Here is a 26,489-nt window from a genome sequence, read left to right as displayed (position 1 = left end):
TTTTTTTTCTCGGCCAATTTTGGTTGAAAAAACCGGAAATTTCTTGTGGAATATTTTCAAACATTCCCGCTTCGTCTCGTATAGTTTCATTGACTTCAGACAAGTGGCAGCGCTGTACGGAGCTGTTAAAATGGCGTCTGTAACGGATGTGCATTGCAAACAATGGGCAGTGATAGAGTTTCTTTTGGCGGAAAACCAGGGCATCTCAAATATTCATAGGCGCTTGCAGAATGTCTACGGTGATCTGGCAGTGGACAAAACAAAGCGTGTGTCATCATCGCCGCAAGGTCAAGCAAGTCTGTCTGATCTCCCGCGTGCAGGCCGGCCGTGCACGGCTGTGACTCCTGCAATGGCGGAGCGTGCGAACACACTCGTTCGAGATGATCGACGGATCACCATCAAACAACTCAGTGCTCAACTTGACATCTCTGTTGGTAGTGCTGTCACAATTGTTCACCAGTTGGGATATTCAAAGGTTTGTTCCCGCTGGGTCCCTCGTTGTCTAACCGAACACCATAAAGAGCAAAGGAGAACCATCTGTGCGGAATTGCTTGCTCGTCATGTGGCTCAGGGTGACAATTTCTTGTCAAAGATTGTTACAGGCGATGAAACATGGGTTCATCACTTCGAACCTGAAACAAAACGGCAATCAATGGAGTGGCGCCACACCCACTCCCCTACCAAGAAAAAGTTTAAAGCCATACCCTCAGCCGGTAAAGTCATGGTTACAGTCTTCTGGGACGCTGAAGGGGTTATTCTGTTCGATGTCCTTCCCCATGGTCAAACGATCAACTCTGAAGTGTATTGTGCTACTCTTCAGAAATTGAAGAAATGACTCCAGCGTGTTCGTAGGCACAAAAATCTGAAGGAACTTCTCCTTGTTCATGACAACGCAAGACCTCACACAAGTCTTCGCACCTGAGAGGAGCTCACAAAACTTCAGTGGACTGTTCTTCCTCATGCACCCTACAGCCCCGATCTCGCACCATCAGATTTCCATATGTTTGGCCCAATGAAGGACGCAAACCGTGGGAGGCACTACGCGGATGATGAAGAAGTTATTGATGCAGTACGGCGTTGGCTCCGACATCGACCAGTGGAATGGTACCGTGCAGGCATACAGGCCCTCATTTCAAGGTGACGTAAGGCCGTAGCATTGAATGGAGATTACGTTGAAAAATAGTGTTGTGTAGCTAAAAGATTGGGGAATAACCTGGTGTATTTCAATGCTGAATAAAAGAACCCCTGTTTCAGAAAAAAAATGTGGTGCATTACTTATTGAACTGCCCTCGTAATAGCCTCTTCATCGGAAGAAAAATGCTGGCCACAGATTCTTTCCTTTGTCTGTGGTAGCAGGAAGAAGTCGCACCAAGCCAGGTCATGTGAATACATTGTGTGCTGTAACACTCGCACATCTTCCTTCTCCAAGATGTCCATTGCTCTGGCATTTTCATGATGCAGAAGAAGGTGCTCACACTTTGACTTTGGATGCTGTGACCTATCTGTTGCAATGACTTTTTTCAGACACTGTCACATACCACAGACTGTGCGGCCGGTGTCCAAGGTCATAGAAGTGAGATGACCCATCTTGGTTAAGAAAGTGGCCACCATCTTCTTTCCAGAGCTCCGAACTTTCATAGGTGGCTCCTTACCCCGAAAGCACCATACTGAAGATTGCCTCTTGTTATCAGGATCTTAATGGTACACCCGTGTTTCATCACCTGTGACAATATTGTAAGTGTCTTTGGACCACCCTTTGTAAAAGTTTTCAAGCATAAAGTGGCACTAATCCAGTCTTAACATATTTTTGGTCTTCTATCAGGGAGTGTGGCACCCAAAGGTCACATCTTTCAGTTAGGCATAAATGATTGTGACTGATGGTCTCTTCCGCGGTCAGTCCAATATTTAATGTCCCTATAATGTCACAAAATGTGAGATGAGGATTGTCTTTGATCATTTTCTTCGGTGTCAATGTTTTCTTGGGTCACTGCTGTTGCTGGGCAATTGGCACAGGTTTCATCTTCAAGAGACCCCAAACCCCTTGGAAATTCACAAAAGCAGTTTGCAATAGTGACCCTAGAAAGGACAGCAAAAACCAGAGAAGAATACCATTCTTCTGCAGTTAACTTCTTTTTGTAGTCATAATAAATTGTGGCACAAAAATCATGGCACGACAGATCCACCTTGCACTGTGTTGGGCTCTGCATTGCCAGTGTCATCAATCACTGTTCGCACCATGGTTTGAAATCCAATGATGGGGGCACTGGTGCGCACACACTCCAAGGTTAAAAAATAATGCTCTTTCAAACTGAAACAATCCAATTGCCATCAGACTTCCAGCTTAAGAGCAGCTAAAAGTTTTTGTCACAGCTCTCTTAGATTTCACACTTAAAGCTGGTTCTTGAAATTCTGCCAGTAGATTTCCACAGCATAATGTGAATTCACCTTAAAGATTTTGTCAGTTTGTATTCTTCAGTGAAACTTCCTGGCAGATTAAAACTGTGTGCCGGACCGAGACTTGAACTCGGGACCTTTGCCTTTCGCGGGCAAGTGCTCTACCATCTGAGCTACCAAAGCATGACTCACGCCCCGTCGTCACAGCTTTACTTCTGCCAGTACCTCATCTCCTACCTTCCAAACTTTACGGAAGCTCTCCTGCGAACCTTGCAGGACTAGCACTCCTGAAAGAAAGGATGTTGTGGAGACATGGCCTAGCCAGAGCCTGGGGGATGTTTCCAGGATGAGATTTTCACTCTGCAACGGAGTGTGCGCTGATATGAAACTTCTCGGTCCGGCACACAGTTTTAATCTGCCAGGAAGTTTCATATCAGCGCACACTCCACTGCAGAGTGAAAATCTCATTCTCATATTCTTCAGTATCTCTGTTATGCTTTCTTCTGGGTCTAGCAAACATGTGACCATACTTACTGCCCTTCTTTGAATACATTCAGTATCTGTTGTTAGTTCTGTTTGGTTTGGGTCCCACACACTTGAACAATATTCTGGGATGGGTCACACAGATATTTCGTAAGCATTCTCTTTTGTATACTGATTATATTTTCCTAATACCCTATCAGTGTACTGGAGTCTGCCAGTTGCTTCACCTGTGACTGAGCATATATGATAATTCATTTCATATCCTTACAGATTGGTAGACCCAGGTATTTGTGATTTCAGTTGTGACTTTGAAACCTTATCAAGCTCTGACTGAATATTTGTGCTGCCTTTGTCAGACAGTACTTCATTATAGGTAACTCCATTATCTGCAAAAAATCTGACATTACTATTGATGATAACAGCCAGGTCACATGAGCTGCACTTCCCTAGGAACCACATGGTTACGTCTACATATATCAATGACTTTCCATTGAAGATAATATGTTTCATTCTCCCTACCAAGAAGTGCTCCATCAAGTTGCAAATTTCACTTGATCATCAAAATCCACTACGGGCTGAGATAGTGGTCATGTGTGTGTAAGGAGTCCTTGGTTGTGTGTGTGTGTGTGTGTGTGTGTGTGTGTGTGTGTGTGTTTTCTTTTCTGAAGAAGTCTTTGGCTGAAAGCAGAATGTGTAACAGCCTTCTCGTTGTGCCTGTTTGCAACTCAACATGCCATCTTTATGGTAAGTAGCAATCTGTCCTTTTCGTAATACTGTTGATATTCCAACCAGGATTTCGAACTAAACTAAAATAAACAACTTCCTGAACTCAAAATTTACGTGATAAAGGTGCACATATTCCATGAACATCATATTTTCATTTGAAAAGCAACAGGTAGACATTCTCTGTCAACCCGCAATAATAATAGTGATGTATTTATAGTTGCCCAAATTGAGTATTAAAAAAAAAAAAAAGAGACAAATTGTCTGGTAGATTGCCTGCTTCATTATCTGCAGAAAGTATTTCTTTCTCCTATGTAAGTTACATGTAAGATTTCTTTGAAATCGGAAAAAGGCACTCTATTTATTTAAGTGCAATTCCACAAAACTGCTTCCTTTACACAACTTTTTCTGCAAAATCTGTACCAAACTGCAGCATTGTATCATATTTGTAGGCTGATGTTAATTTTGGAGAAAAAAAAAAAATTGAAAAAAGAAGTATCTTTGACAACAAAAACTACTGGGCGCCCCCCCCCCCCCCCCCCCCCACACACACACACACACACACACACACACACTCACACTCACACTTTCCACTATAGCTTTTCGACAGTAATCCATATTGACGTACATGGTCACTGACTCAAGAACCAGTGGGTCAGTCGCTCACCATCGTGCAGCAGACAACCCGTCTTCCCCCAAGTTTATTTGGAGGAGAATTTTGACACATCTTGTAAAACAGTATGTTACAAAAGTTCTGCATCCTTTTTTTGTCAGTGCTAGACTAGTTGGTGCATACTGATCTTTCTGCTGAGATGTATGAAATGTCTGAAGAGTGCCGATTTGCGGAGGAGTAATTAGTTAGATAAGAAGCCCAGAAAATTTATTTGTATGAAAGCTGTTCGTGATAAACTCTTATGCAAATGATTCTGCTTCATTTGAACTGGATGGCTGAAGTTCAATCAGACCCTCCTAGTGCCTTCTGTAAAATACTTAGTCTTGCAAATTGTTTCTGTTGGCTGATTTGTAGCCTCTTAGGAGAATTCCTCTAAACATTATTCTGTTGTCACATAATGAACACAAGTATGACATTACACATTAGCTGTGAAAAAAGTTAGTTATGGATGGTTCACAAAATACATCTGGCAAACCCTCATTGATTCAATGTCCTAAAATCACTTATTCTCCAAAAATAAATAAGTTTAAGGTGAACATTGTAGTTGATTACTGCAAAGGGTTTTGTGTTATATTTGTGAGAATAGTATCTTTTGTCTACATTACTAATGTGCATTCCATTACAGGGTTTGAAACACCTGCATGACAATGATTTACTACACATTGACATCAAACTTGAAAATATAATGAGAAGTTCTACAGGATGTTGGAAAATAGGCGATTTTGGCCATCTTATTGACTTATCCCAGGTATTTATACCATATTATAATATTTATGTACCCCAGATTGTGGGAGGGGGCGCTAAATTCATATTGCTGAGGAAAATGACCTTGTTTCACAAAATGCCTAGCATCCAGCGCACTATCTAGTATTGCCCCGGTTCGGAAATATTGTAGACCCGGGGCTGATGGACAGAGCAGTTTGAGTTGTAGCGTGGAGGCGGGTAGTCTCTACGTGACTCGTGTTTATGTTTAGTGATTTTGCTGTTTCCTCTTCGTGTATTGCTCTCACGTCAAATGAAAACAAAACAGGATTCCTGTGACCGGAGCTATCAAGTGAATTAAAATACATTCACATAATTACGGAAGGCTAAAATAAGTTATTATTTTCACATTTTATTTTATTTCCACCTTTCTGACAGTCGAGCATTAATCGCCTTGCAAAACAATGAAGTAATTTTTGTCAGTTTGCTAAAGAAATTTGGCTTTTATTAATCTTTTCTACTGAGGCAGTCCATTTATTTGAAACGAAGTGTTTAATTGGACACAATTGGCTAGTTTAAACTGTTCACTGCATTTAAAGTGCACGTTTTCATCTTCTAGCACATATCGCATTATTCCATAATAAAGAACCAAACATGAGATAAATACAGTATTGGTATGAAATTCACATCCGACTCTGGACTTATGAATGTCCACTTTAAGCCGAATTATGCATTTTTGTATGGTTCACGAAATTCCGGTGCTCTTGGAGTATCCTCTGAAGTCTTGTTTCTTTTATGACATAATGTGAGATTTTCTAATGTTTTACACATACGAACATATGGGCTTCCTACGTTGTCATAGATGCGCAAGCGCAGTGAAGCCTATTATCTGGTGCTCTCTGGCAACTGCTGAAACAAACCTATTTCTAACAGGTCGTGGGGAAAATACTGCGAATGGTCATTTGAAAAGCATTAGTTTCAGAGTAAATTTCCTTTTAGCAAGATGAGCTAGCTGCGAGAATGTACGATGAATTTTTTAAATCACAGAGTGTTTGACTCTTATTTAAAAATCAACTCTTTGAGGATGACAATTTAGAATAATTTCGAGCCCAGCAGATAAGACATTTATGTCGTCGTTAAAAATTTTACTGGCACATTTGTGTGATGTACCTTTAAGAGTAACACGTGCCAGGAAGATCAACATTATATGTGAAAGCTTAGCTTCTCTTCAAGCTTATTAAACTTGGAGACCAATATTATATGTGAAACTTTCCTTTTCTTGTAGCATCACTACGTATATTAATTTAAAGCATTAACTTTTCCTATTTGTGTGTTCTCGCTACTTAACAGTGATGCTGCTATTGGCTAACTGCATCACATGTCCTATGCTCTGAATAGCCGCTGTCATAGGCTGGCGAGATCATGTGACATGAGCTATGACTGGCGTACAAAAGTGCAACCCAATCTTGATTTCAATGCTTCAGAAAGTGACATGCGGTGTTTAGTGGAATTCAAATTTATACTTTCGTAATACGGAAATATGCTGTGTACATTCTTGCTGCACATCAGACATCTTTCCAAAACATGTTTTTTTTTCCCCCCAAATTTTGTTTTCTAAAGTGCCGGGGAATTCTACGCCAGTGTATAAAACCATAACCGTTCAAAGGACTGATGAGTTTTACAGTTCTGAGGAAAAGTGTACTGTCGCTTAACATGGAAAAAGTGTATTTTCATCAGGGAGAAAGTTTTTTTTAACTGTGAAAAAATCCGGGATTCCACCCCCCCCGCCCCCCCCTCCCTCATCCGCATATACACCTTGATTACTGAAACTCATTTATACTTTCTCAGTGATTATTTTATCTTACATTACGCTCATGAAATTTTTGTCCATTTTCTCAAATGACCTTTTTTGTGTACCATCATCAGTTTGTCATTGTCACAACTCTTCATCCTTACTCCATCAGTTTTCCTGTGTCTTCATCTTGCACTTTGCTCATCATCACGACTCACATGTGTGTGGTATGACCTAGTGTTGTTATGGCCTTGTATATTGGCAGCAAAATCTCAAGTTTCAAAACGCATTAATTAATAATTCAATGACAACTCACCATTCATGATAGGGGCAGGAAATGGGGCAAATGCTAGTGATACACAAAGTACCCTCCATCATTTACTGTAAGGTGGCTTGCAGAGTATAGTTGTAGATAACTACCATTTGACTTTTATTTTTCTACATTGACATTTGTAATGCAATTTTTAATAATACACAATTTCAAAAAATTACCATTGGGAATATGTATTTTTAGCTATCACACTATCTCCTTTATTTTCTTCACTACAATATTGCTTTTAGAACAGTTTCGTCTTTTTTTTTTTTTTACCATTGTGTGTTGTTGTCACGGTCGTCGTCGTCTTCAGTCTGAAGACCGGTTTGATGCATCTCTCTATGCTACTCTGTCGTGTGCAATCTCCTGTCTCCAAATAACTACTGCAACTTTCATCCTTCTGAATCTGCTTACTGTATTCATCTCTTGGTCTCCCTCTACAATTTTTGCCCCCCCTCAAACTTCCCTCCAGTAGTAAATTTTACTGTTATATCACTGAAATTTGGAAATATTTGAAAATTTTAAAACATACCAATAACTTGATAAAATGATTGAGGTAATTGCCAGATTTAAATGTATGTTTGGTTTACTTTTTTACTCGTATGAAATCTGTATTTACTTTTCTTTTGTTGTTTTTCATATCAGACAGAATTGTTTCAGTATTATTCTAGGATGGTTACTTTCTTTAAATTTTTAATTTTATATCTCCATAACATTAACACAAGCTTGTGTGGTGGTGTACAACTTGGAGTAGCATGTTTGATTTTATTTATTTATTTATTTTTCATCACTAGTATTTGGCTGGCTTTTGGAGTAGAGGTACTGCCATGAAGTTTGAAATTCCCAGACTTCGTACCAGCATTCCTGGTTAAATTCCAAACACTCTGCATAGTGTCTTGTGGACTCAGAGGATGTTAACTCTTTGACTGCTACAGACATGCTTGCTGCATACCATGGTTAGCACTGGTTTTTTGTTGCCCTATAGTGTGACCTATGATGAAAGGCTAGAGTTATGATCACTACTTGTGTACTGGTTGGTTGGTTTCATGTTCCATGGATCATTTTGCACTATAAACTGTAATTGTATGGAGTGAGTCATTTTACATTCGCATTGCAAATTAATTTGGAAGTATGGCTATGTGCTGAACATTTATAAGTTTTTTAATACACAGATGTGAATTAGTAATACCTTCCCACCACCTTTTACACATTACAGTTATAGAAATTCTTCTGTGGGAAAGGAGGAGTTGTTAAGGAGAACGTTTCTCAGTTTGTTTTGAAATTTTACTATTCTGTCAGTCAGACAATTTATATCACTGGGTAAGTGATAAAAGATTTTTGTTGTAGCATTGTGCACCCCCTTTCTGAGCTAAAGACAACCTTAATGTGGAGTAATGAATGTCATTTTTCCTTCTGGTATCGTAATTATGTACATCATTGTTTCTTTAGAACTGCAGTGGATTATTTACAACAAATTTCATGAGGGATAAATACAGGGTGTGCATAAAGTCCGGGAACACTTTCAATTATTTATTGCACAAGAACTAAACATTGTACAGATGTCATACATGTTGCATTTTGAAGAGAAACTCTGGAAGTTTTTTTTACAGCAACCATTTGATATGCAGACCATGAGTAACCTGGCAGATGTCAATACAGTAATCTAATTGGCTGTCGCTTTCTGTATTCTCTCCTGGAGCTCTGCTACATCACATGCTAGAGGCGGTACATAACACCAGATCTTTAATGTGTCCCCACAGAAAAAAGTCACATGGAGTGAGATCTGGTGATCGTGGAGGCCATTTCATGAAACAGCTGTCCCCATCTGTAGCACAGCCGATCCATCGATGTGGCAGCTCCGTGTTCAGGTACCCACGAACTTCACGATGAAAATGGGGTGGAGCCCCATCCTGCTGAAAGATGAACGGAGAGTCCAATTGCATTTGAGGCATCAGCTATTGTGGCAACATGTCAAAGTAGGAATATCCAGTGATAGTGCTCTCGGCAAAGAAGAATGGTTCATACGGTTTTCGACATGACAAGGTACAAAAAACATTTACCTTTGGGAATCGCGTTCAAATTCAGTGCATTCACGTGGATGCTTTGTACCCCAGATTAGACAGTTATGCCTGTTCACTTTCTCATTAGTGTAAAAAGTGGCTTCGTTGCTAAAAATAAGCGATCAACAATGCCATTCCCATTCTCATCCAGTTGTTGCAACTCCGAACAAAACTCAAAACGCTTCTGTTTGTCGTCATTGAGCTCCTGCTGTAGCTCCAGTTAGAATGGTTTCATAGGCTGCTTCTGTCGAAGAGTTTCCACACTATCATTGGAGCCATTTAGAGTTCACAGGATGCATGATGTACCGATTTCTTTGGACTCCTTATGAATGTCTCTTGTACGTGCTCCATATTCACTTCACTCACACTGGGACGTCCGCTTCTCTTTGTCGGGCACAAGCAAACCATCATAATAAATTTGGTGTGCCAGTGGTAAATGGCCTTCCTTGTTGATGGTTGCTTACTGTACTTGGTTCTAAACATCCGTTGAACAGCTGTAGCACACTCGTTTTTGTCGAACTCCAACACACAGAAAGCTCGCTCCGCACTTGAACTAGCCGTGTTTGCGACTAGCGCTGACTAATGGCAAATTACCAAACTATGCTGTGGTGGTATACATGAAAAAAAAGAAATAACTTTCAGGGTTTCTCTTCAGAATGACATATGCATGATATCTGTACAATGTTCGGTTCTTGTGCAATAAATAATTGAAAGTGTTCCCAGACTTTATGTACACCCAGTATACTGTGAAGCAATAGTTACAATGCCCAACTCCTTAAACAGATATCTGTGAGATGATCATGGGTGAGCACCACATATTATTCTTACAGCACATTTTCGAGCAATGAAGACTTTCTTTCTTAAAAATAAGTTACCCCAGAACATTATTCCGTGTGACATTGTTGAATGAAAATATGCAAAAATTTCAACCTACTGATTTCTGATTTGTCTCTACTCAAGATATGCAATAAATGGAAATGTGGCTGAACTAAGTTGGTTTAGGACTTCCAAACTGTGCTTTTTCCAGTTTAAATGCTTAGAAATATGACTGCTTAAGAATTCTTAAATTTCCACCCTATTTATTGTTTCCTCTAGATGCACAAAACTAAATATATTGTGCCTTTTTAAAATTAAGGCTGAGACCATTTTCTTAAAACCTGTCACTGATGCTTTTAACTTTAGCATTTCTTCTGTTTCTGTATACATGCTTGGATTGATTACAATACTAGTGTGATCTGCAAAAATAACTAGTTCTGCTTGTTGTATGTTAGATGGAAGATCGTTTACATATATGAGGAACAATAGTGGACTTAAGATGGAGTCTTGGGAAACCCCATATACGATTTCTCCCCAGCCAAAATTATGTCTCCAGTGTGTATAGGTTGAATTACTAAGTAAAGCTTGCTCCATTCTTTTAGTTAGATATGACATCCATTGATTGGCTATACAATCAATCTCATAAAATTTCAATTTATTTAGGAGAATACTGTGATTCACTCAGTTACGTGTGTTAGGTAGGTTGCAGAAAATAACAGCTGATATGTTTTTATTATTTAATGCTTGTGAAGTGCCACAACCCAGTCTTCTGTCAGAATATTCAGTATTTAACAAAAGTAAGGCAATGTAGTACAGGAGCTCCCTACAGTGTTGCAACAACAGCTGTGGGTCAGAAGCCGCCAGTGTCATGACATGTGGGGTCACAATAACATGGGGGGGGAGGATGACAATATCGGTGGCACCCTTTAATACAGCTATATCAGTCAAAGGGTTAATGGTCATTTTTGATTGGTCTATCCATACATTTGCGTGTAACTCAGCAGCATGCTTTGTGCTATTCAAGATTTACATGCCAGCACCATGTTTCACTCTCTCCTTTCTCCTATCATGTACAGCTACATCCATAGTCTGCAAACTGCTGTGATGTACATAAAGAAAGCACTTCCCTCAGTATCATACACACATGTGAATTGCAGCAAGAATGACTACTTAAATGCTTCTGTGTATTCATTTATTAGTCTAATCTTTTGTCTGCAGTCCATACAGGAGCAGTACATAGGAAAATGTAGTATATTGCTAGATTCCTCACTTGAAACTGGTTCTTGAAATTTTGGAAGTAGGCTTTTGTAGGATAGTTGCCATGTGTATTTAAGCATCTGCCAGTTCAGGTTTTTTGGCATCTCCACAATGCTCTTTTATGTGTCAACCAAACCTCTGATGATCCATGGTGCCATTCATTGCATACATTCAGTATCTCCTATTAGATGTATTCGGTATGGTTCTAATCACTTGAGGAATATGTTAGGATGGATGTCACAACTGTTTTGTGAGCAATTCCCTCAGTAGACTGCAGTTTCCCAATGCCCAACCAACAAATGGAAGCCTGCTGCCTGTTTTATCTGTGACTAAGCTAATATGATTGTACCATTTCATATCTCCAAAACTTTTTACACCCAGTTATTTCTGGGAGTTGACAGATTTCAATTGACTAGCTGATATCGTAGTAACCATGAACAATACCACATGCAATATGGACAAATTGGTATTGTAGTCATCTGAACTACACAGTTTACCTTGACACACAAGATGCCAAAATTGTGAAAACAATAAAGTCTTGCATCAGGACTAGTCATAAATATAGAGTAAAATTTCTCTTACTGAACATTGTCGAAAATTAGGTGTCTACTTGTGTGATACCTGCCAATTTAATTATTTCATGGTTCATTACATGGTTTGAATAAAATCCCTTTGGTCATTAGCCCACCAACTCGGAACAGAAAAGCCACTTTAAAACAAGTTTTGGCAATCCTTGCGGAGGTCCTCTCCAGGGTGACTAAACGCCGGTTTCTGGTGATGCATCTCCCTAGATACCAGAAATGTCAGAATGTGATTGAACTGTCAAAGCCGAGATGCATTTGGAGGGGTGGCAAGGAATGTTGATGGCACATGCAAGGTCTCTTGTGGGTACTTGTTTATGTTGGTGAACCTGGGTCTAATGAAACTGCTATGTGGCAAACACATGCAGACTTCTAGGCAACTTGTAGTCATACTAGTACCTATTAATGCTTTTTAGGCATTTAATTATTTCATTAGCCATTCTTTTTGTCTACTGCTGTATCTATGACTGCCGGGCAAGCAAGTGGCCTTCCTGGAAATCGATGGGTCAGCTACAGTCCAGTTGGTGTTCAGCTATTGCTAATTTTCTGTTTCCTCAGTGCCACACAATGCCCCGCTCTGACATCCGACTGCTAGTTGGTGTCGCAGTTTCGCTGATGTCAACACCATCACAATCGCACCTGCAAGATTTGTCCCAAAAGTTTCAAAAATAAAATTCTCTGGCAAACCGTAAGGGGTACACCACCACAGTTTTCGGTTGGAGCAGTGGTGAGGAGTCTCAGCTAACAAATGCAACTCGACTCTGTCGCCTCTGGGTAGGGACAGAGTGAGGACGCATTTTGTGCCTCTGTGTTTCGGTGACGTATTTGAGATGCAGTGGTTAATAGAGCAGTGATACTCAATGCGTTATATATGTAAAATTGGCCTCTGACCCGACCGATCCGATATGGGGAAACCTTCCAGGAGGAATCTGAGCCCCAGTCGAGAACTTGAGACGGGCACGAGATGTTCTGGGAGGGCCAACAAAACATCGACAACGACGAGCATTTCACGCGTCTGTTGAAGTTGCAGACACAGAAAAAGGCGAGGAAAGTGCTAGATGTTTCGAATGGGGATCAACAACTGTGTGTAAGAATGATAGCAGAGGATTGCAGTGTGCTGAAATTGAATGTTCATTGCATTTCAAGAGACAGATTAGGGATGAGAAAGGAGAGTACAGAGATGGTCCAAAAAGTGCTGATAGGTGAGCAGGAGGGAGTATGTGTGCAAATCATCATGCTGAAGTGTCACAAGTTGTTGAAGTGTTGCAAAACTGACCCTGATTTTTTTGAGAGATTAGTGGTGAATAACGAGAAGTGGATTTTCTTGTTCAGTATCCAATCAAGAAGTGCCACACACAAAACTCACCTCACCTCACCTGAAGGAGGTTAAGGAAATGCTCATTGTCTTTTCTTACTCTAAACATGTGATTCACAGAGAATTTGTGCCTAAAGGACAAGTCCTCACCCAGATGTGGAACAGGATGAAACTGGTCAGGAAAGACACTGAATGACAGTGCACCAAACCGTACTGCCCTCGTCGAGTGAGTTTCTTGCCGGGAATGGTGTGGCGACGTTACTTTGGTAACTGTACAGCCCTGACTCGGTACCACAGGAATAGTTTTTGTTTTCAAAACTAAAAGAAGCATTAAGAGAGACTGTGATGGATTCTCAGAGGAGGTACAAGAGGTTTTGACGCGCCACCTCGAGGTGGTTAGAGATGACACCTTCTGGGAAGCCAGTGCAGACTGGGCAGAGTGGTGGCAGTGGTACAGAAGGAATGTACTTGGAAGATTTTTAAGATTTTCTGCATTGAAAAACAATAAATAACTTCAAAAAATATTTCTTGAAACTTTTGACACAAACCCTGTTAGTTTGTAAACACCGGCAGCATTATGAGCATCTGTGGAATTCTTTGTGGACATCAGTAGATTTCAGTAACTTTGAAATATCAGCTAGATTTTTCTCAGCACAGCACCTTAATCAGGTAGTCACTGACACCTTTCGTGTAAGGTAAGGGAGCGACAGTGTGTTGTTTTCCTGTTCCTGTATATGCCTTAGCATTGCTGAACTTCATAGCTCTTGATAGGTTTTTATTGCAGTATCCATTTATTGGAGATAATGTCCCCAGTTCATTTAATTTATGTTGGAAGTTACAAGCATCACTTACCCAGTGAGCTCAGGCTGTTGGTGTACATAGCAGAGTGTTCTTTTTGTACAGGATAATTTTAAGACATAGCATGCTGGTGTGTGTTGGTGTGCAAGTACTACCAACATCTATTGTCTATAGACATGAAATCAGTAAACTGTTCAAAAATAGTGAGACTGTTTTAGATAATGTTGAGAGACTATGTTGCTGCTGGTGGAAATAATCTTACATTTATCTGCTGTGTTCAGTAAAGTAAAGAAACACTGCTATTCAGTATACCCTGTACTAATACAAATTAATTATGACATTATCATGATAATGTTATGGAAAAATCTTAAGAAATTAATGTATCCCAAATTGTCATGAATTAGCAGGTCAGTACGCACTTCGAGCATCAGAACAGTCTGTCACTATGTTCAGTCCACAGTAATACTGAGGCAGCAGTACAGGACTACCACAAAAATATGCAAATGTGGCAGTAGGGGTAGATATATAATAAAATCCAGTTACCCATTCATTCAGTGGCACAATTAAGTCAATACAATTAACAGAAGCAGAAAAAGCAGGCACAAACGAGTGTGCACTGCAGCAAGTTTTTCACATGTAGCTCTACAGGGTACAGAATCAAGGTAGTGACCAAAATTATGGGGGAGAAGTTATCTTAGGATTTCTTTACTGACTGTCAATCTTCCTGGTAGTGGCTCTTTCACAGAAGATTTAAAAATCTTTGTCTCCTGCAAGATTAGAACTGAAAACTAATGCACTCTTCAACTTGAAGGGCAAATATTTTACCGCTACACTAGCATACAGCTGTGTCAAACAGCACTCTCTTTTTGCCCCATTGATGGCTAAGATGGAGAATTCACAACATAAATGACGAAGTAAGCTGCAGTTTCTGTTGGAATGAGCTTTCTGTACTCAAAACCATAAATTTTCTTCCGCTTTCTCATCCCTTAAGTAAGAATGATTCAGACTATTTAATCTAAGTGACAAGAAAATATTAGCGAATTTACCAAGTTAATTCTTACCCAAACCAGGAATCAAATTGACACTCGCAGAGTTGCCGAGTGTATGCTACAGTGTTGCCAGTTCTCCATTAGAATAGCGACAGGCAGACTAAATTTGCTCAGGTCATGTGTTTCTTGATCTGGCTGACCCTGGGGAAGCCCACTCTTCAAAAACACATCATCACTGATTGCAAACATTTACTAGGAGCAGAACTACCTAGTATAGGGCAGTGAGTTTTATTCACATTTCTGTAACTATCATTTAGGTTTAATATATAGTTCCGATGAGTCTTCAGATGACCAACTGCAACTTGTACATCATAAATAAATGATAAACTGTGAACTACGGGTGAAGGGCAACAGGTAGTCCATATTCTTAGATTTCTGAAAAGTACTAGACACTGTACCCCGCTGCAGACTGTTAAAGGAGGTACATGCATATGGAATAGGCTCCCAGATATGTACTGACTCGAGGACTTCTTAAGTAATAGAATCCAGTATGTCGTTCTCGACTGTGAGTGTTCATGAGAAGTGCCCTTGGGAAATGTGATAGGACCATTGCTGTTTTCTATATACATAAATGATTGGGCAGACAGGGTGGGCAGCAATCTGTGGTTGTTGACTGATGATGCTGCGGTGTACAGGAAGGTGTCAAAGATAAGTGACTGTAAATTGATACAAGATGACCTAGACAAAATTTGTAGTTGGTGTGATGAATGGCAACAGGTTCTTAATGTGGGAAAATGATGTAAGTTAATGCAGATGAGTAGGAAAAACAAACCCGTAATTTTTGGACGCAGCATTAGTAGTGTTCTGCTTGACACAGTCACATTGTTTAAATATCTTGGCGTAACAATGCGAAGCGATGTGTAATGGAACAAGCATGTGAGTGTTGTGTTAGGGAAGGTGAATGGTGGACTTTGTTTTATATGTATAGTTGAAGAATTTTAGAAAAGTGTGATTCATCTGCACCAAGTTGGATTAAAGGTAGACATGGAATCAATGTAGAGGCGGGCTGCTAGATTTGTTACCGGTAGGTTCAGTCAGCATGCAAATGGTATGAATGTGCTTCAGGAGCTCAGGTGGGAATCCCTGGAGGGAAGAAGACATTGATTTCAAAGAACACTACTAAGGAAGTTTATAGAATCAGTATTTGAAGCGGACTGCAGAACTATCCTAGTGCCACCAACATACACTTCGCATAGGAACCACGAAGATAATGTTAGGGCTTATACAGAGGTATATAGATAGTTTTTTTTCTGTCTGTGAGGGGAACAGGAAAGGAAACAACTAGTTGTGGTACAGGGCACCCTCTACATGGCAGCTTCAGGGGTATGTATGTAGATGTAGATGTAGAAATAATAATTATTTCGGTGGTTCACCTCTTCCGTCACTGTCATCAGTAAATTATTATTCCCCCCCCCCCCCCCCCCCCCCCTCCTCCCCTACCCTAAACAAACTGCAAACTAAAAACTGCAGTCAGTGAAAGTGATACAGTTTTTTAACATCACCAGATACTGTAAACATTATGAATAAATACCATTCAGTTTAATATTATATACTTGAAAGCAGTTAAAGCAGTTTTTATTATAAATGCTTGCATTGGGGCCAGCTCTAATGCATAACACAAATGAAAAGGCAACATAACACTGCTCGTGGATGTTCACATTTTGTAATAAATTACATATGCTGTGAATAACATAGTTTCAGATCACAAAAGTGAACTGTGCAAGGGAATTTTTCACAATTACTGAAAAATAGGACTCAAACGCCGCTATGATAATTAAACAAGTGAATGGTTGCAATTCAAGTTTGATTCCAGCTTATGATAACATGAAAGGGGTGGCACTTGTGATGAGAATGTGAAACAAGAAACAAAGTGTGTCATCAGTTATGTGTCAAGTATGTCACTGTCATTCATTCTATGAAAACCCCAAAGATGAAAAGTATTATCTACTCTTAATGATTATTACTGCTAGTGATTTTTTGTCAATATTATTTTGTTGTTTCACTCTAATGACCCGTCCAGGCTATCACAATATGCATATGTGAATTATCGAGGTGTACTTGTTGTCTTATACTGAGAGAGTTCCGAGCATAGCGGCTAAGAGCACAAATTCTAATTTTTGCTCTCCGTGTTGAAATCCAATCTTACGTTGTTATTTATTTCCTTTGGTTGTCACGGAAGTATGTTACAGCAATATTTTCATGACAGAAATGCATTGAATTATTCACAAAATAAATAAAAGTTTTAATTTAGATTTTGTCATCACAAAACTTATATAACTTCATGTAACTAACAGTAATTGATAATGAAAATACATAAATTCTAATACTTCAAGAGAATTAGTGTATTCCGTAGGGTGATACCCTGTATCTATCATTTAAAAAAAGTATAAAAATCAAACCACTACCCGCAACATGTGAAGGCACATGTTACATTCACATTCTTTAATGCGATTACCATTACGATAAGCATCTTCATTAACATTCTAAATACGTTGTGATCTGGCAAAAATTTCATGGTAAACCAAGCATAGCAAAGTATTTTATCGAAAGCTGTAGCCTGCAGTTGATTACGGATCCCGGTGAATATTTTATTAATTTCATCACTTCTACTTTGATATCTGTTTGCGGTGCAATGAGAATAGGGCACTTTTGTAATGGACAAATGTTATCCTTCACCTGTCAGTATAGGTATACATTGTAGGATGGATAGAACAGCATACACTTTGGCAGAATTACTTTTAATAAACATTATATTTAGATTTCATCGTCGGTCAGCCCATTGTATAAGGAGGAATAACTTTTGACCACCCCATAAGTCAATAATGTTCAGAAACAACCCCATTTGTCTAAAAACTGATGTAGCTATAGCATACACATAATGATACTGTCACATTGGCTGGTTTACATCTTGTTGGACTTGAGGACTTAATTTGCTACTCACTTGTTGGAGACAAACAAAAATGGTTATTAACAGTTTTTGGAAAGTGTTAACCTGTGCTGGGTGTGTAAGAGTACATCAGCACACTCACAAGTACAAAACAGCTATCACAGTGGAGAGCCCAAGTGACAAGTGGGTGATTGAAGGAAAAAATAAAATGATTATTTGTGTGTTTTCAATCTTTCTACAGGTCATCTGGTTACTACATGAGCATGTGATCCTAATAAGGGTTTTGTTTTTACCGATTGAGGTACAGAACCCTAAAAATAATGTCATTTCTGTACATTATTGACTCGGGAGATATGCAAAGCTTATCCCTCCTTAATGAGATTTTCACTCTGCAGCGGAGTGTGCGCTGATATGAAACTTCCTGGCAGATTAAAACTGTGTGCCCGACCGAGACTCGAACTCGGGACCTTTGCCTTTCGCGGGCAAGTGCTCTACCAACTGAGCTACCGAAGCACGACTCACGCCCGGTACTCACAGCTTTACTTCTGCCAGTACCTCGTCTCCTACCTTCCAAACTTTACAGAAGCTCTCCTGCGAACCTTGCAGAACTAGCACTCCTGAAAGAAAGGATATTGCGGAGACATGGCTTAGCCACAGCCTGGGGAATGTTTCCAGAATGAGATTTTCACTCTGCAGCGGAGTGTGCGCTGATATGAAACTTCCTGGCAGATTAAAACTGTGTGCCCGACCGAGACTCGAACTCGGGACCTTTGCCTTTCGCGGGCAAGTGCTCTACCAACTGAGCTACCGAAGCACGACTCACGCCCGGTACTCACAGCTTTACTTCTGCCAGTACCTCGTCTCCTACCTTCCAAACTTTACAGAAGCTCTCCTGCGAACCTTGCAGAACTAGCACTCCTGAAAGAAAGGATATTGCGGAGACATGGCTTAGCCACAGCCTGGGGAATGTTTCCAGAATGAGATTTTCACTCTGCAGCGGAGTGTGCGCTGATATGAAACTTCCTGGCAGATTAAAACTGTGTGCCCGACCGAGACTCGAACTCGGGACCTTTGCCTTTCGCGGGCAAGTGCTCTACCAACTGAGCTACCGAAGCACGACTCACGCCCGGTACTCACAGCTTTACTTCTGCCAGTACCTCGTCTCCTACCTTCCAAAGTTGGTGCTGGTGGTGCTTTGATTATTTATGCTTTGAATGTTTGTATTACAGATATCACCCTGCAGAAAACACTGGTTGTCTTGAAGAGTTAAAATAAAAATCTAAGCAAAAGTAGATGCACTAAAGCTTATGTTTCCATTTTCAATTACTGTTAGTTACATAAGGTTATGTAAGGGTTGTGATAATAAAATCTAATTCAAAATCCTTATTTATTTTGTAAATAATTCAGCTGAATTTCTTGATGTCACAAAAATATTGATGTAACATAGTTCTGTCACAACCACATGAAATAAATAACAACATAAGACTGGATTTGAAAATGGAGTGCAAAAATTAGAATGTGTGCAGTTAGCCACTATGCTACAAACTCACTCTGTATAGCACTGTGTGTGGGAACTGACACAGTATTATCAAATCTTTGACTTTCATTTTCTCGGAACCTGTTAAGTGTTGGCAACTAAGACATAAAAATGTTAGTTTGTTTTTGCCCTTCTATCATAAGTGGATTTTCAACTATGTCAGAGCGTTATCTATTGCGGCTTCTCCTTGTAAGAAATAGTTTCAGGAAATTGAACATAGAACATGGAGTTCTAGCACTACTTCCGCACGAGAAACATAACTTGGCCGATCTGTATGGGCCCCAAATGTTGATATTGAGAAAGTAATAAACTATTGAAATTAAGCATCACATTCTGCATATCTCAGGACTACTGTGTAGTAATTGGGCATGTTTAAGTGAGATAAAACCATATTGATCCTGTGGACACAGACATACTTCATTTCCTGTGATTTGCGGACTTTATTGTCTCCCCCCCCCCCCCCCCCCCCCCTCTCTCTCTCTCTCTCTCTCTCTCTCTCTCTCTCTCTCTCTCTCTCTCTGTGTGTGTGTGTGTGTGTGTGTGTGTGTGTGTGTGTGTGTGTGTGTGTGTGTGTGTGTGTGTTTTTTATGCTGCTCATGAATTATATCATTGCATCGCCCTGGGACTGGAATGATGACAGTGTCAGGTGGCGGACACTCCCCATTGCGGCCGCAAGCTAATAATGTATTTCAGATAACCTGAAGAGATCAGTTACACATATTTGGCATTTTTCAGCTGTTTAAAGATGATTTAAAGACAGAAATACTTATGGAACATGTGATTTAGGTACGACGTCAAAGTTGTGTGACTGTAGGAGAATACAAAATGACTTAGGAAAAATTTCTAGTGCATGTTGATGACTGGCAATGAGCTGTAAGTGTAAGAAAAATGTAAGTTAATGTGGATGAGTAGGGAAAACAAACCCGTATTGTTTGGATACAGCATTAGTAGTGTCCTGCTTGAGACAGTCATGTCATTCAAATATCTAGGCGTAATGTTGCAAAGCGGTATGAAATGGAACGAGCGTGTGAAAATTGTGATAGGGAAGGCAAGTGATCAACTTCGGTTTATCGGGAGAATTTTGGGAAATTATGGTTCATCTATAAAGGAGACTACATATAGGACACTCATGTGACCCATTCTTGAGTACACTCAAGTGTTTAATATCTGCATCAGGTTAGATTAAAGGTAGATGTGGAAGCAATTCAGAGGCAGGCTGCTAGATTTGTTACCAGTAGGTTTGAACAACACGGAAGTATTATGTAAAAACTTTGGGAACTCAAATGGGAATCCCTGGAGGGAAGGAAACATTCTTTCTAAGGAACACTATTGAGAAAATTTAGAGAACCAGCTTGTGAAGCTGACTGATCAATGACTCTACTGCAGTCAGCATAATTTCACATATAGACCACAAAGATAAGATATGAGAAATTAAGGCTCACAAAATGAAACATGAAATGAATGGCTAGAAATGGTACAGGGTATCCTCCACTACTCACCATATGGTGGCTTGCAAAGTATGTATGTAAATGTAGATGTAGACCTTGAAATGTTTAATTAGTTTCATCAACCTCATTTCTTCTAAATTTGTTGCCTTTTCAATACTTAAATTTTTCAAGTTATTCCTCAGTGATGCAAAGAGTGAGCTGTGTAGTCTCCATGTGTATTTGTCCTCCTAGTTTAATCCTGTTTATGTAACCCTCAGCTTCTTAGTTAAGCAAGAGCCAATTAACAATTGCCTCAGGAGACAAGTCAATGTGTGGGGGGATTACCTTGAAAGAGAACTTCCTGGCAGACTAAAATGGTGTGCTGGACCAAGACTCGAACTCTAGTTCCTGAGTTCGAGTCTCGGTCCAGCACACGGTTTCAGTCTGCCGGGAAGTTTCATATCAGTGCACACTCTGCTGTGGAGTGTAAATCTCATTCTGGCTCTATCTTGAAATCGTTGCTAGGCCTCTCAAAGATGAAATTAAATTACAATTAGTGTTGTCAACCGAGTCAGATCCGGCCTCAAGTGGTGTAATATCTAAAATAGCAGTCTGTTTTAACCATTACACCTTGATGATTGATGAAGATTGTGATACACTTACTGCATAGAAATTCTGTTCCATGCTCTCCTAGGGTAACCTCTTCTTGTTACTTTGGTCCCTCTGTGTTGTAAGCTGTCTGAAAATTGAGAAGCTCATTCATCATGCGCTTTTCACTGTTATTGACAAAGCATCACCAGCAGTTATGGTATATTGTAATTGTTAAGATTAAATGATACTTTTTGTCTCTTTGGTATTTATAGAATGAATACCTGTTTTGCTTAAGAATGACATACTTGACCCACAGTTGGTGACACTTCTTCTTCCTTGTTTCTCATAACAACTGCTTGTCCTTTCATGTCATCAGAAGCTGGAATCGAACTTGCACTGCAGTGATTCACTTGTTTAATTATCTTCGCAGATTTTGAGACCAATTTTTTGGTCACTGCAGAAAATTCCCTTGAACAGTTTGATTTTGTGATTTGAAAGTATGTTATTTGTAATATATGAAATTTATTTACGAAACTTGAACTGTCAATGAAATTCTTCTCGGTATGTGATTGCATTGTCAGTGTGCGATATTCTTCAACATTTTGGCCATTTGCAACAGTGACCAAAACATTGGAGAATTTTACACATTGACAATGTAGCCATTTGCCGAGAAGAATTTGATTGACAGTGATATGTTTTATTTGTATTATTATGTATTAGAGGTGGTGCTAAAGCAAGTATTGGTAAGGAAAGCTGCTTGCAAGAATATAATATTAAAATGAATATTGCTTATCTGTAATGTTGACAGCATCTCATGATGTTAAAAAAGTCTCTCTATTGTGTGTGTGTGCGCATTGCACAGTTTTTTAAAAAAAATTTCCTTCCTTTTTTTTATGTTTGCACTTTACCATGTACATTGCAAATTCTCTGCCTTAGACGTCACTGGGATGACAGGGGAGTACTGTTTGACACAGTTGTATGCTAGCTTTGCGGTTAAGTGTTCACCGTTCGAGTGGAAGATTGCATTAGTTTTCAGTTCCAATCTCACTGGAGACAAAATATACTTCTGTCTCCTTCTCAGGTTGTTCAAGGTTACTCCCTATAAGTTTCAGGTTGGCCAGCTCTGAAATCCTTATGTTTCCTGTGTTCTCATTCTCTGCCGGTTCCACCCCTCTTCTCAACCTTCATCCTTTGTATCCATGTTTGCCCTCACCACTCTCTTCTTTTCGTCCACCTATGTCAAATACCTTGTTTTGTGTTTCTGGCATCTTATTTACCAGCTTGTGCTGCACAAACATTCTTTTTTGTGCTATCATTTCTACCCCCTTGTCCACTTCATAAGTGAGGATCTTGCATTCCATCAGAGTACACACTTAAAAGTGCTATCAGTATCCTTTTTGCTGGTCCTCCTTCAACTGTTGTCACATTAGCCCACGCATTTTTCGTGTGTTGTATCCACGTCTGATGTTCAAATTCAAGAGAACACATTTTTTCTTATTTTCTTTACATTTCATATTGTGAACACAATGTTTATCCATGCCATTCCACATGATGCATATTTGTGCCTTAACTTCTGTAAATCATCACACACATTCATTTGCATTGCATCCAAAAGCTGCTTCCACATCATCTGTTTGAAGTTAAGACACAACACAATTTTATTCACTTTTTCTCACACAGTTTGTGTTGGAAACATATTGGTTGCTCATGGCCTTCGACACAATGTTTACTGGGGTGTTAACTTTAACTTGTATATTATAATCTTCCACTGGCTGGCTAACTAAGAATTGGTAGTTGGTTGGCTGATCGAGATGTGCTACACACACACACACACACACACACACACACACACACACACACACACACACACACTACGAATTCAAGGAATGTGTGCGCGCGTAGTTTATTTCCATGGGTCTTGGTTTCTTCTTGTTCTATTTCTTGCAATATCTCTTCAGTAGCTAATAATTGTTTTCCACATTCTTGCATTGTCTGTTGCATTCCCTGTCCATCTCGATTTTTGTTGTCTGCTTCTTGTTCCACCTGAGTTACTTCTTCCACTATCTTTTCTAACTGTTGTTAGAGATTTTCCTTGATATTCTCTTTAATCTCTTCCTTTTGTTCCTTCCGCATTTCCTCTTAGATCTTAGATATTTCTTTAATATTTCGTTCCCACACTTCCTCTTGTTTTTGGGGCATTTACCTAAATACTTCCATTAATTGATTTATATGGACCTGGCATGCCCATATCTTTGTTTGATACTTCAGGTTCTCGCCCTTGTTTTATGAGAATGGTCATGCTTCTCGCCTTTATCACTTGGGGTGTGACTAAGTTTCACGCGCTTCCCTGTGCTATGCTATTCTCAAAGGAAATTTCATTCCAGTCACTGCCTCAGGTCTTCATCCTCACTATCCTCTCTTTCCTGTTTAATTTCACTTTCTGATAAAAGTTCTTCCTCTCCATCTACATTCAACTGATAACCATCCTCATCTGAGACAGTCTCTTTCGTTTATCTTATCTGTTTGTAATTTGTGCTCCATTTTTTTTCAATTTTAAGTTTACTATTATGTTTCCTGAATATTACGTGATTTGCATCAATGTTAAAATATCTGAAATATCACTTTTTGTCACACACAGTTTTAATGTCTTCTTTGCCTGTGCTGCACTGTTAAACTATTTCTACGTCAATAATTTTTGTTAATGACGCATAGCAACTTGTGACACTAACATTCTATGTTTTCTGCTGTTACTGGCTGCTGTTCGTTCTGTGGTCCAGCTCCTTGTGCTATCTTGTAGCAGTTGTTCTGTTGTATCCAAATGTTTGAAAACTATTTGCGCACTCATTCCATTCTTCATGTGGTCTTCTCCAAAGAGTGAACAATTCGAAACTGTTTTGGTGTCGTATTTATCTCCCCACACCAGTATCCAAAGATTTAAACTGTTCAGCATTGTCACACATTGCTAAATGTAATTCTCCCTACCGTTTATTTGCTTTTATAGTTCATTATTCTTTGCTATAGTCTGACTAGTTTGAAAATACGGCATCGGACATTACTAAGTAACCTCTTATAGAGGGCAAACTTACTCCCAGGTATATGGACCAGTAACTCAAGTCATCACCATGAGCCTACGATGCTCACCGTATCTAATCTCCCACACTGTTCTGTGATTTAATATGAGGACACTTTTGTTTGACACAGTTTATTTAACTGTGCTTTAAGTTCCTATAACACATCTACTTGTTCTTATTGCACTCACTGTACAAATGCAGTCACTCATTTTTCATGAGTCTGTACAAGTTTACCATTGCCATTTCATTGCTATATGAATGCCTTTCATTACATAACTCCTCCAGATGTGAAATATAATTCTGAACTTGAACATTATAACTCTGCTCTCTCGAACATGCATTCTACTTGCGTTTTAACTTTGATGTGACTATCCATATAATCTTTCAAAAGAAATAACAGAAATACTTCAAATTTATGTGTGAGAAGTGCAGGCACTCGGGATCTGCCCTGCAAGCATGCTCCAGCTCGACTATCTATACTCCGCAGCATCGCATGCTACGCACAGAGCACACTCTCCCGCGACCTAGCCTGCAGGCTTGCTCAGGCTCGACTGACTCACCCCTTTGCAACAAAAGACGAACAGGTACTACTCTTCGCCTTCTAGAACACTGGGGCATCTCTGTCAGTGATGGCACTGCACTGCAGCAAAAGTGCGTAAGAATAGATTAGATCCTTCAGGTATAGGATCAATACCTATTCTCTTAAGACTTTACTCACTACAAAAATATAAAAAAGGATTTAATTTTGAGCTTGAAAACCAGCTCATAGAGACATTAATACTCACCATACTCGACTACGGGGATGTCATTCTCAAAGGAGTTTCGTACGAAACCTCGTGCAGGCAGTAACTGGTGATGCGTGATTGTATACCGTATGTTTGTGATGTATGCTTCTTGACCATATCACACTAGCCTACTTACAATTTTGACCATGTGCCAATAAGCATAGAGACTATCATTCTCCATGTTTGCTTTATCTTTTTCTCAGTGATTGCACTCTGTCTTATTTGTATTCAACTCTTAGCCCTGTATCTGAACAGCACAGAAGAAATACTCTTTATCAAGAACATAAAATTCTTCCTGTGCAATCACATACCACTGCCAGGTTTTCGAAGTCATGTTCTGTGTCTGGAACCTGACTTTGTTCAATCTTCCTCAAAATCTCAGATACATCAAATTCCTTCCAAATTTCAAAAGACAGCTAATAGTCCACCTTCTATCACAATGGCCATCTCTCGTACATTCTAATCAGTTCCCTACCCCCAGAACTTCTCCCTACCCCTTGTTGGCAGAGTTCTCTATTTATATTCTGTTCTTTCCAAATTGTCACTGTCATTTCAGTCTTTTCTTCCTTTATGCATTCCACTTCTGATAATACTAAACATGACTTCAACAATGCTAAGCTAATCTTTCTCATTCTGAATGCCATATACTACTATTACTACTACTATGAAGCTTTGTAATATCTTTGGTATATGTTGCTCCTTGTCAGGTGTAAGAGAGGGCCTTACGGCCCTAATCAGGCCAGACTACTAAATAAGCAATAAAGAAATTAATTAATTGTGTTTGAAAATAGTTTTCCTACATGCAGGATGGTTCATTTGTGTAAGTGATCAGAAAGTATTCTGGAAGCGCAGCTTGTACCTTGTAACATAAGTAAAATTCAGTACTGTTGTTGTTTTTATTTTATTATTTTTTGTGCAGGTCTCTCTCTCTCTCTCTCTCTCTCTCTCTCTCTCTCTCTCTCTCTCTCTCTCTCTCTCTCTCTCTAGTGTGTGTGTGTGTGTGTGTGTGTGTGTGTGTGTGTGTGTGTGTGTGTATATGAGTAACTGCTGCTATCAGTATTAGACAGGCATACATTTCATTAGGGACTAAATTTATTGTAAAGCTTTTGTTAACATCTCAAACTGCTTAAAGAAATGGCTTCAGATAACACAGTAAAGCCCCTTTTTTAATTAATGTATGGGGACTCAAGCTATTTTACTTAAATGGGAATTTTTCACTGAAGGAAGGATCGACC

General features: G+C 39.5%; 1 protein-coding gene across 7 annotated transcripts in view; it reads left to right on the top strand.

Moving 5' to 3' along the window:
• Positions 1-26,489, top strand: part of LOC124555723 (membrane-associated tyrosine- and threonine-specific cdc2-inhibitory kinase) — a 177,025-nt gene that overhangs the window by 61,503 nt on the left and 89,033 nt on the right. For 6 of the 7 annotated variants that reach the window (XM_047129741.1, XM_047129738.1, XM_047129736.1 and 3 more), the window contains exon 5: positions 4,899-5,021. The exons of the other annotated variant lie outside the window; for it this stretch is intronic. In XM_047129741.1, the coding sequence (XP_046985697.1) occupies positions 4,899-5,021 (123 nt within the window). The remainder of the gene's footprint in view (positions 1-4,898; positions 5,022-26,489) is intronic. 7 annotated transcript variants of the gene reach the window in all.

The sequence above is a fragment of the Schistocerca americana genome, chromosome X, assembly GCF_021461395.2.
Source record: "Schistocerca americana isolate TAMUIC-IGC-003095 chromosome X, iqSchAmer2.1, whole genome shotgun sequence".
Lineage (NCBI taxonomy): Eukaryota > Metazoa > Arthropoda > Insecta > Orthoptera > Acrididae > Schistocerca > Schistocerca americana.
The sequence above is the reverse complement of the archived record's forward strand: the minus strand, read 5'-3'. Positions and strand labels throughout refer to the sequence as shown.